Source organism: Mustela nigripes, chromosome 17, assembly GCF_022355385.1.
Source record: "Mustela nigripes isolate SB6536 chromosome 17, MUSNIG.SB6536, whole genome shotgun sequence".
Classification (NCBI taxonomy): Eukaryota; Metazoa; Chordata; class Mammalia; order Carnivora; family Mustelidae; genus Mustela; species Mustela nigripes.
In genome coordinates, this window is record NC_081573.1 from 50,396,154 (window position 1) to 50,408,615 (window position 12,462).

At 39.8% G+C, this 12,462-nt stretch overlaps 1 protein-coding gene across 1 annotated transcript; it reads left to right on the top strand.

Annotated features, from left to right (window-relative positions):
* The first annotated feature begins 681 nt into the window (after positions 1-681).
* Positions 682-7,531, top strand: CLEC3A (C-type lectin domain family 3 member A). Its single transcript, XM_059383143.1, has 3 exons — positions 682-826; positions 5,278-5,361; positions 7,140-7,531. The coding sequence occupies exons 1-3, from the start codon at positions 712-714 to the stop codon at positions 7,529-7,531; spliced, it is 591 nt and encodes a 196-aa protein (XP_059239126.1). The 5' UTR covers positions 682-711.
* Positions 7,532-12,462: the final 4,931 nt, after the last annotated feature.

Genomic DNA, 12,462 nt, shown 5'->3' on the forward strand with positions numbered 1-12,462 from the left:
CTAAGGTGTGTTTCCCAAAAATGTAACTCCTGATGAATTCACAAAATCCTAAAAGAAAGCTTTCTGTCTGATCATGGACCATCCCTTTGGCCATCCCTGTTATACTCTGTGAGCAAACCATTCCCAAGTTTCACTTGAGCTGTGTAGACCCTTGAGTGTGTGTAGACTCTGGCATCTCTCTCTCTCTCTCTCTCACACACACACACACACACACACTCATACACAGGCAGGAGCTTTCCTACTTTTGGGGTGTGTGTGTGTGCTTTATTTGTTTGCCCTGAAAGCAGGACTGAATTTCCTAGATCATTAAGTGAACTTCAGAGCTCCAAATCAAGGGCTTAAATACTGGGGTCTTCACAGAGAGACTCCAAACCTTCTGGACTTTAAGAAAGAAGAAGAAGAAAGCAGGCGAAGGCCTTAATCCCTTAGTTAACTCTGATTTACTCTGAAAAGGCAAGTGAAGTAGAGAATGTAATAGGAACATTAAAAACAAGAAAAGTCTAACATGAGACACAAGAACAAAGGGCCACCTCATACTGTGGGCAGACTAGGAATCCAAACATTTCGTCAGCAGGAGTCCAGCCAACCTTCACACGCACTTTTATAAAGCTGGCCCCAGGCGCTCCAGGGCAAGATGAGGCTGTGCAGCCTTCTTGCTCTCCGCTACTTCACTGGAGCTGGCAAAGTGGGCACCAGACCTGACCAAGAGCCATGGCAAAGAATGGACTTGTAATTTACATCCTGGTTATCACCTTACTCCTGGACCAGACCACCAGCCACACGTCCAAATTTAAAGCCAAGAAGCACAGTAAACGCCGAGTGAAAGGTAACGGGGCTTTTCAGGCCAGCAAAATTCTAGGCGTGCGCAGTGTGGGGAGAGACTGGGCAATGTTCATTTCCAGACTCCTCCAGCACAACTGCCTCTGCTGATAGCACCATGCTATCATGCAGATATGGCAGTTCATGGGCTGAGTGACCTTTTAATTTTCCGGAACATTTTGATATTTAAAGGAATCACACGTAGATCCTTTTTTTAATAGAAAAAAATGTCTGTATTGTATATCCTTTCTCAAGTGAGCTTAGCCAGGCAGAATGTTCTTCAGAGCAAGTTAACCTGGATAGGTGGATATCTGGTTATTATGAACAACGCATCAAGTAGAATAGACTGACAGTAATTAGAATATACTGCTTCATTCCTAGATACTGTATAGCTGTTCAAATATATTTGTAAGATAACTATAATCTTATTAAAAGTATAGTCAAAGTTAGACCATTTTCTCACCAGTTATCACGCAGATATATTTTCATACCCTTGACAATGTAAAGACAGTCTATCCTACACATTTTAAGTTTTTTCATGTCAGAAAGAAATTGAATCTGTTTTTAAATTTAAAGATATGTCATTATGCAAAGTCATATAGCATTCAAAAATATTTTAATGCAAAACTGATTCTCTAAGCAATCCTAAAGTCTGGGTGGCTTGAACTGGGTTAAGAGGCAAAAGAGAAAAAAACAGGGGTTCTTGGGGGGCTAAGTCAGTTAAGTGATCGTCTCTTGATTTCAGCTCAGGTCATGATCTCAGGGTCGTGAGACTGAGCCTTGCGTTGGGCTCTGCACTCAGTGGGAGTCGGCCTGACATTCTCTCTCTCCCTCTGCCTCTCCCCCTGCTCACTCTCTTTTTCTCTCAGGTAAGTAAATCTTTAAAAAAAAAAATCTTGCAAAGAACAAAGATGAGAGCAATTTATTTGCAATATGCTGGAAGCACAGCATGAAGGAAAAAGCATCAAGGGAGACAAAGAGTGATGTTTTATCTCATCCTCTGAGTCATTTTCATTTTCGTTTCAGCGTATTTCAAGGTCAATATTATGACACTACTTCCTTATCGATTTCACTTCAGTAGTAACAAAACACAGGAAACATACCAACAAAGTGCAAGCCAGACTTGACACACACGGATGGGTGGTGGGTAAAAGGGGGCTTGTCTCAGGGGTTGTGTTTTGGATACTATAAAGTGCCTTGCAAAGGGGGTATTTATTTCTATGATTTCAGTCTGATACCAGGTTTCTTCAGTGGAATCTTTTCCCTTATACGATATTAAACTTTCCTGTTACCTCTTTTAAATGGAAGATTAAAATATCAGGAGTGATAAAGTATACCGGTGAAGATGAGGGCAGGGGAAAGGGGGAAGTAGGAGATACTGTGTGATGATAGGGTGTATTTTTGGTGTCAGCATCTCTTCACTGCTGGGAAGCAGTGGCAAAGCAGTGACCACCCAGCAGGGATGTGGGGAGGGGTGTGAACATGTGGATGTGTGTGTGTGTGTGTGTGTGTGCGCGCTGTGTGTGCGCTGTCTGAGATCATTTGGTTCAGGTCATGTAGCTCTCACCCCACCCCATCCCTAACCACACGCAAGTGCGCACACATGCTTTTCCTTGTTTGCCTTTTAACTGACTGTGCGCACCTCTTCAGCGTCATCCTCCCAAAGGAATTTTTGTGAGTTTTCGCTAGGAAGTCCAAGAAAACAGATTCTACAGCAGCAAGTGAAGCAGTAAGCCTAAACTTACCAAACACCTCTCTCCACTAACACATACAATTTGAAAACATTTTAAGTACCTGGGGATTATACCCAACTTTATGAAATCAAAAGTGAAGGCTGTTTTTTTTTCTCTTTCAAACCTCTTTACAGAACTACCCACTATTACTTATTGGGAAATAACATTCCCAGTTAAAATAACATTCCCAATTAAAACCTTCTATTTTTAGCCAAATAAGGACTGGCTATTAATTTATTTCACCTACCAAATCTTGGATAACTATCAACATAAGGGATGCATAGGTCCTTCTAGAGGATGCATAATATTCCACTACATAGATGGGTCATGATTCATGTCATCTGTTGTCTCCTGGTGAACTTCTTCTTTTTTTTTTTTTTTTAAGATTTTATTTATTTATTTGACAGACAAAGATCACAAGGAGGCAGAGAGGCAGGCAGAGAGAGCGAGCGGGGAAGCAGGCTCTCCACTGAGCAGGGAACCCGATGCAGGGCTCGATACCAGGACCCTGAGGTCATGACCAGAGCCAAAGGCAGAGGTTTTAACCACTGAGCAACCCAGGTGCCCCTCCTGGTGAACTTCTGTCTGGCTTCCCATCTATTTTGTTTTTGATCCACTGCCTCAGTTAAGATACTCCTCTAGAAAACTGCAGCTTCATTACACTTTCCAACTGTCTCCCAAAATAATAGTGTCAACCTACACTGCTCCCATCGTCAGTATATGGCCATTCCCACACACCTTGACAACTTAACATTGTATCACAGCTTAAGCTCAGTCAACCTCACCAAAAAACAAAATGCCTCTCTTTTAATTTGCATTTCTTTGACTGTTACGAAGGTTGACATTTCTTTGGTTGTTCATGAGGTGGAGGTATATATATATTCCATAGGTTTACTGGTGATTTTCCAGATTAATTCTGCATTTCTACACCGAAACTACTTCTGGAGAAAAACAATAATAAAATGAGAGGGAGTTTGTTGTTGTTGTTTTTGTTTTTGTTCTACTCAAAATGGCAAACAAGGGACTTATTTAACTAAAAAACAAAATTTCCCTGGTATTTAATTCATAGGTCTCAATAAATTATATGTTGCAGAAACAAATAAGATTCAATTTTACATTGAAATAGTTAGTCCCTGTATTCACTGTAGACAAAACACATCTGCATTTGTCACAAAGGTTAGAAGGAGAAGCCAAGTCACCTGGATAATGATTCCCATAATGATCTCCCAGGAGCCTAATATTATTCATGTCTTCATGTTAATTACAACGTTACAGCTTCCCTGTAGAGGCCACATATTTATATGGAATGGAGCAGGAAGCTGAGAGAGAAAGGGGATGACGTTTGTATGGCTGACAACTTGAAACTTGGAAGAAAGTCTTCAGTGGCCTTGGTGAGCCTGGCCTCCAACAGTTGGTGGTTCTGCATTCTGAATGTACCCTTACATTTATTCTGGATTGAATGGTCTCTTTGAGGAAATTCTTGGGGTACTGTATTTCTGAGCTAAGCTACTGGATGCTTTCAGAAATGATATGTAATATCACATGAAACACAGATGGGGTCCACTCCTGGGAACCCAGAAGGCTTTCCTAACTCAATGTGGAAACACCTGGCTTGCAAAGCTTATGTTTAAGAGGATGTTGAATCAGCATGTGTGGATTTAGGACTATCCTGAAAAATCCAGGATAGAACACAGATTCCCCATATGGCATCTATGTAAGAAGGCAGGTGGTGACAGTTCATACCAAGCTTTAAGCATCTTCTCAGTCCAAGGCCATGTGCTAGGGATCAGGCAGTTACTGTGCAGGAGCAGATCAGAAGGATGTGAAGAGCACAGACTTGGAGTAAGACAGAGTCAAATGCTAATTGCACCTTATTCACTGGCTGGCCTAAAGCAGGTTCATTCCTGTGCCTCTATTTCTTCTGTGAACTGAGGACAGTAATGATGTGTATTTCACAGGAATACTGAAAGAATTAAGCACCTGTACACAGCGTATGATGGTTCTTAGTATTTTTTTGTTATTTATTACAGTTTATTATAATTCTTGCCTCCAAAGAGTTCAAACTGTCTATTTCTAAGATAGACCCCATCAGTCCTAGAATCTTGTTCATTCATTCAACAAGCATTATGAACAGCTATTATGTGCCAAGCATTGTGTTAAGCTTCAGGAGCACCATGGACAGTAAGACACCCAAAATTAAGAAAGTAAAAAGAATTATAGAGAAAAGTGCTCTGAAGAAAAGTAAAGGTTCAAAGAAAAGAGATTCGTCAGACAGATGCTAGTATAGAGATGATAACCAGAAAAGGAGTCCAGAAAAGAGATTTCAGCTCAGTGAGGAGATGGACAAGTGCTGAAGCAAGAGTGTTTGTTCCTGGCAGGAGAAACCCAAAGGAATGGATCCTGAGATGACATACCTTGGTCTAAAATGCTCTGAAAGTCAGTAAGTCTGACACCTGATGGAGGGAGAGTCCCACAGGATGGGGGAGAGGCACAGCAGCCCTCTCTCACAGAAGGATCATCTAGTATTATTACCACAACCAAGCTCTTATGAACCTTCCTGGCCAACTTATTTTCACGCATTAATTCTCATGTACACTTGGCTCAGTTTCAACAAAACCACCCTCACCTTAGATTCTGGGTTCCATAGGTTTAACTTTATTTTTATCTTATCTTAATAATATGCTTTTCATTCCACCTACCCTACCCCACCCTAAAATATCCCCAGAAAAGGATGGAGACCTGAAGACTCAAGTTGAAAAGCTCTGGAGAGAAGTCAATGCCCTGAAGGAAATGCAAGCCCTACAGACAGGTAAGACCTGACTCATCAATGCTTCATCTCAAAAGAGACAGGAAATCATGATTTGCCAGAAATTCAAACCATACCTAGGGTACATGTCAAATTCTAGGTGACAATTTTAAAAGAGACATTGACAACCCAGAGAGGTGTCCAGGAGAAAAGGACTCAAAAGCTGGAAAAAAAAAAAAAAAAAAAAGGCTGAGGAGACAGCTGTTTGGGGAAATCAGCTTGATTTTCCACTCCCTTCTCCTATATATGGGTAGTATAGAAATATGAACACACATTTCAACAATGCATTTAAAAAAATTTGTCCATAATTCTTCTCTAATATGCAAAGAAACAGAATTTAAGCAAATATTGATTGGCAAAAATAATTAGCATTATTATTAGCATTATTATTATATTATTATTATTATAAATATTAGCATTCATTAGATGTTTACTAAGTGCCTACTGGGACATCTGCTGAGGTTCAACTAAACACAGGATCACAGGACTCACTCTGGCCACATGGTGCACCAGATGCAAATGGAAGGCCACTGGTTAGAACCACAACTTGGCACTCTTTACACAGGGGTAGAGCTCCCAGCAAGCTATGCCCTCTACACCTGTTGTCCAGGAGTGACCCTCCTTGGATCCCAGGGGTAAGGAAAATAGAGCTATACTGAATGGGTTCAAGAACAGTCCTTGCCCACAAGGCTTATACCCAAAGGATCCAATACCTTACATACCAACTCCAAAAGCAAATTTCATGGGTCCTGCAAGAGACCTGTCCAATTATGAGTTACCACTTTCAGGGAAGACTAAAGTTACAGCCTTCCATTAAGGCTTTATAACTCCCAGGCCAGCTATATGTTATCAGTTCAAGATCGTTTTTACCATGAACAATTTTGCCCAGTAATACTGTTGACATATTCCCTTTATCAGCTTTCTAGGAACAGAATTCAGAAGCTAAAGGAAGATCAAATGCCCATGTAGAAGGCAACAGAGTTTTATTAATGCTTTACCCACCATTTGGCACTAAAAATACTCTACAACCATGAACACATTAGTCCTCCAACAACTTATGAGACAGGTGCCATTATGAAGATCCTCATTTTACAGATGAGGAAACTGAGGCACAGAAAAATTAAGTGTTTTCTCCAACAATTACAAACCTAACAAATGTCAGATCCTGGTTCTCCAATACTTTGCCCTAAAACTATCTTTATGTTTGGTTTATCCTGGATAACCTGAACAGAGTTAACAGGGCTGAGTTATTTGGATAACAAAACTACTGTTGCTCTATATGTCAACTCAGACTTTTGTGTGTGTTTGTTTGTTAACTAATTATGAAATACCACCCAGTTCCAAAAGTTCCAAGGAAACAGTACACAATAGAGCTGTGCAAACTAACAAGCATGTGTATATCAGAGCAGCACAAGGCCAGAAAATGGTTTACGGGTGAGACAGACCTGGGTTTGTATAGTTATGGTCTTATATGTTATGTAAGTTATGTTTTTATACATTAAGTCATGGCAAGTAACAACTTCTGTAAGCCTCACTATCCTGATATGGACAGATGGGAGTAATAAAATCTCACTTCATGTGATTGCTGTGATTATTACATGAGTTCATCATCATAAAGTGCTTGGCACAGGGTCTGACACACAAAATCTCCATAAATATTAACTCATCATTATGATGACACATCATTCATTCCACAAATATTAACTGCTATTTTTCAAGTCCAATCCTGGATGTGAACACTCAAAAGGCATCTTATTATATTCAAATTTCACATTTTACAGTCTGTCTCCGAGGCACAAAAGTTCACAGGAAATGCTACCTTGCTTCAGAAGGCTTGAAGCACTTCCATGAAGCCAATGAAGATTGCATCTCCAAGGGAGGAACCTTGGTTATCCCCAGGAACTCCGATGAAATCAATGCCCTCCGAGACTATGGTAAAAGAAGTCTGCCAGGTGTCAATGACTTTTGGTTAGGCATCAATGACATGGTCACAGAGGGAAAGTTTGTTGATGTCCATGGAGTCACCATCTCCTTCCTCAACTGGGACCGTGCACAGCCCAACGGTGGTAAGCGAGAAAACTGTGCCCTGTTCTCCCAGTCAGCTCAGGGCAAATGGAGTGATGAGGTCTGTCGTAGTAGCAAGAGGTACATATGTGAATTTATCATCCCTTAATAGGGCCTTCTCAAAAATGTAAGATCAGTCACGATTTACAGGCTGATGGTTTGCAAGAGTAAGTCAGAATTGTCACATGGGCATCTGTGTCCATGGGAATACAGGAGTCAGCCAGTTTTGTTACCACATTTCCTTGTGATTTTGCCCTCCATGGGGTTTACAAGATCAGAAAATAATGATCTAGGTATGTGCACACTGTTAATATGGCTTCTGCAGAATGGACTATTAAACCCTTCCCACTTTCCCTTGTATAGAAAGGAGGTCTATGTTAAAAACACAACAGTTACCTGGATGATTTTCTCTTGAAAGTTTAGTATATATTTGATTGATGAGAATTCTCTCAATCAGAGACTCTGGGTGTGATTAAATCCAGAAATCTCTCAATCTGATGCCCCATCTGTTCCAATCCAGTCCCAGCACCTTGCTAGCCCATAAACTTCTCTCAGTTGCTGCATCCCCTGGTGGGAGCTGCATCTTCTTGCCACATCAGAACATGGATATCTCAGAAGTGTTCTGATTTCACTTTGTTTTCTTCATGACCCTCTTCCTCCACCATATACTTGCTCTGATTTTGAAAATGCTTTGACAGGTTCTGAAAGGAAATGATAAAGGAGCATATTTGGTCAATTTCTAGTCTCAGAATTACATCATGATTCCTGACTTGAACGGGTAACCTTAAGGCAACTGTATAGCAAAATAAAGTAGGGAAAACATAGGTCTGCTTTTCCCTGGCTTTAGTATCCTACTCCTCCTGGATGAAACTGAGGGTTCATATTATATATGTCAGTTTTCCTTTCTACATTTATATACTTATGTATGTCTAAACAAGCATATATTAAAGTGTATTGGGGCAATCTACCTTTAGAGATTGAACATTGGATGTAAATACTACTATTTTGGAGTCATACATCTATGTAACATTTTACTCTGTCAAATGCTATTTCCATTAAACAGTTTTAGATCATATAAAAGAATTTCATTGCCTAATATGAAATTATAAAGCTTAGGCTTGGGGGAAATGGGCTTTTTATAAGCCAAGAATTCTAAGTATATTTTGCTCTTCAAATAAATGTCATTTTTTCCTTTAAATATTGAATATGTTTTATGAACAATATCTTTCTCTGAAAACTTCAATTACATGTGCTTGGAATTAAGTTTTAGTTTTTTTTTCACTGCACAATAATAAAGCCTGAGTTCTGGTTGATGAGGATGTATTTGGATGTTGATTAGTTATTCAAATTATTTTGGTTTATACCAAACTTGACACAATTTGGGGGGAGGAAATACCCTGGATCTGACTAAGCTGGTGATTAAATGTCTTAGGAGAATAATTTTACATGATAATAAAGAATTAAGTCTGGAGGGAAGAGGATAATATTAAAAAGAAAATTGTACCTACAATTGTTTTTGGTGGACCCTGACCAATCCCCTATTCCATCACAGTCAGAATCCCTGCAAAGATTATGACACTAATGAAATTAGTAGACATTAATGGTAGTAAAACCTCAGCATACTCCAGGTACTGTGCCAAATTTTACATAATTCTCATTAATCTCCAGAGCAACCCTGGGAATTAGGCTCTAGATTTATTTCACTTCACAGAAAGAAGAACAAACTGAAAAAAGAGAGATGTGCTAATTTGCCCCACATTACACTCCAGGAAGTAGTGGAATTGTAAACAGAATTCAAAAAGCTGACTCAGATCCTACATCTTTGGCAACCGTGGGGGAACTGTGACGATGTCAAGCCTGTTCAAGTAGGCAATGGAAGTGGACTCTAAACCATTCTCCCAGTTTCTATCATTTGGGGGTAACATTTTGGGCAAGCAGATGACCTGGATAAGGCATTCAGTCTGAGTTTGTTTCAAAAGGGTGAATATAAATCAGTGTTCATACAAGTCAGTATCAGAGTTTGGGCCTCCAGGAGATGGGGCTTATAGCTAGGATGATCCTTCTCCCAAGTACCCCAACCAGAAAAATCAAGAAAAGATTAATTTAAAAGAACAGATGAAGGTTAGTGAGAGGAATTCAAAATGAGTTGAGCATGAGGAAGAGCAAATGGATAGGAGACAGAGCAAGACCAGAAGGAGTGGATTAAGAGATTATCCAGTTTGCTGAGGCCCAAGCTCATGACCTTGATTTTATTATTTGGCCAAAAAATTATCCAAAAGCCATACCTGCAAGATTCAATAATCCAGATTTCCCTTTGGTCTATTTTGCTTGTTGAACACTACTTAGCAAACAACAACTGGTCTTCAGGCGAGATTGATAAATAGATCTTAACTCTCAGGCCAACTTTTCTGTCTCCATGAAAGTTACCAGAGTAGGTAGAGAATGTGGACAAGAATCCTGAAGTCTGGCAGAAAGAGTCCCCTGAGCAAATTAGTAATGTCTCACACAAGCTCACGGTAGGAGGACATCACCATTTGCCAACACTGTCATCCCTAGGGTAGACAGCTTGCTTCCTGAAGATATCAATTATGTTCAAAGCCCGACCTTCAAGGCCCTACAGGCCTTCCAGAAATCTGATTCTTCTCTCTGCATCTCAAACTTATGGTTACAAATCACCTGAGAAACTTCTTAAATTGCAGACCCTGAGGGTCTGTGCTATGCCCCTAGATTCTGTATTTCTAAAAATTTACAGTTGAAAGCGAGAGTACTACATCACACACCACGGTCTGCTGATAAGGGCCTAAAGCTTCAGTTACTTGCCTAGACACAGTCTCTGATGGATTCCTCCAAGTCTGCTTTTCTTTAACTCAAATGTCAAGGGTAAGATCTGCAGTTTATCTGCGTGGAGAACAATCCTGAGAGCAATTTTTCTACCTATGGCAGATACTGCTCTCCATATCATTAAATGAGGTACAAGGTAAAAATCGATTAGTTAAAGGAAATATCAATAAGAGAGTCTCGAATTCATGATGTGAAGGAGGCTTTATTGAAATGATCAATGATTTCTTTCTCTTCCCTAGCATTACTGAATAGCATTTCTTAAACTAAAAATAAAGTTGTGAATTAGTGAAAACTAATCATATCCTCACCAAATAAAGCTCCTGTAATGAATGAAGAAGCCCACAAATTTAGCTAGTTAATGAGCAGCTCATTTAATCTGATGTCAGAAATTCAGAGGGTAGCTACTAACTATGAAGCACTTTCTTCCTAATATTGGAGGGACAGAAAAGAAGGAAGTTATTGTTCCTATACTCAAGGATGTGGCAACAGGGAGCATAGGAGGAGAGCAAAACTATCATTGGAGCACAAGAAGAAAATATGAGTATCTCTACTTACATATGGAAGTTAAGTGGACTATAGGTTATTACTATGCAGATCTACCTAAACTGAACACCACAAAATGGTCAATGATTTAAATAAGTTTTTGCACAGAAATACCAAATTGAATGTATGCTAACAATTAAAAAAAAAAAACACCAACATACACACACATGAGCAAGCACCGCTGACAATTCTACTCCTAGTGTGACTGGTTCAAAGAAGCATACATAGCCCAAGAAAAACCAATTAGAATCTTTTCCACTGGCTGCCCTCTGACATGGGGGCAATGAAACTGCTGGAAATGTTAAATTGAAACAAGTGAATTTAGGGCTTCTGGCAGAATTCTTCCTTTCCAAATGGATGAAACATGTAGGGTGAAGGAAAGCAAAGATACGCGGTAATGAGAAGTGCTGAGGTGGGGTGGGGGGGGTGAGAAATAAGCGCATACACTTATGTGTTCACACAATGCGGAACTTGCCATTTCTGAAGTCCTGATTTCTACTTCTGTAAATTCTAGGAGCTACTCCAACCCTTCAAGCTACACAAGACAAATTATCCTTTTCATTTGAGTTGGGTTTTTGTTGCCGTATCAGCCAGGATAGGCTAGGTTACGATCTCACAGAGCTTTTATCTACATAAGCAGACATGCAATAAAGAGGCAAAGAAATAAACAAGGTTATTTCTGAAAATGATATCACAAAATGTGGAAAGATCAACACAACAAAATGGTGTAATGACAAAATGAAAACAGTAACAAGAAAATAAAACAGGGAGAAAAAGATGGAGTGACCAGATGGAGCAGTATTAGACATGATGATCAACTCTATTTTTTTTTTTATTTTTTAAAGATTTTATTTATTTGACAGAGATCACAATTAGGCAGAGGGGCAGGCAGAGAGAAAGGGGGAAGCAGACTCCCCGCTGAGCAGAGAGCTCGATGCAGGGCTAGATCCAGGACCCTGAGATCATGATCTGAGCCGAAGGCAGAGACTCTAACCCACTGAGCCACCCAGGTGCCCCTGATCAACTCTTTTGGATACAGCTCTCCGTCGAAAGAAAGCCATCTTATAATAAGCAGGGCAAAAATCTAAGAAAGAGAGACCCTGAGAAAAGTGAGATACCCCAAATCATCCAGCAAGCCAGTGACAGGGCAGAGACCAGAATTCAGTTTCCTGTCTCCTAATGCAAAGCATGGAACATGGCAGCACAGTTCAAGGTCCGGTAAGGTCAAATGACTTGTAGTCAAAAGACGCAGACTGTACACATGACAGATGGGACACCAGGTGAGAATAAATTTTGGGGCCCCCACTCCTCATCTATCAGTAGGAATGAGAGATCATTCCAGGACAGTGAGCTGAAATTTGCATACACAATTTATAAGCAAGCACATTCTCTATGGCATCTTTATAGTTTTGTTGTATTATAAAAACAAAACATCTCACCATAGAAAAAATCTGAAGCGTAGAAAAAAAATTTTAGAAATTATCCATCTCAGTCTTTATCATCAATTAATATTTACTAAGCATACACACCCAGCAGTGTCTAATTCTATCAACACCCATGCAGAGTTGTGGAAGGATACTCATTAGCCAATATTATATCCAGCTTTATTTTACTTATAAAAATAACCATTTTCCTAGCTTTTTCAAAACATTATTT

Excerpts from the sequence above, each read along its gene's own strand:
- CLEC3A (XM_059383143.1), top strand. The coding sequence starts at position 712 with ATGGCAAAGAATGGACTTGTAATTTACATCCTGGTTATCACCTTACTC. Across the intron at positions 827-5,277 it reads CAGTAAACGCCGAGTGAAAG|AAAAGGATGGAGACCTGAAG; the intron begins GTAACGGGGCTT and ends AAATATCCCCAG. Across the intron at positions 5,362-7,139 it reads AATGCAAGCCCTACAGACAG|TCTGTCTCCGAGGCACAAAA; the intron begins GTAAGACCTGAC and ends CACATTTTACAG.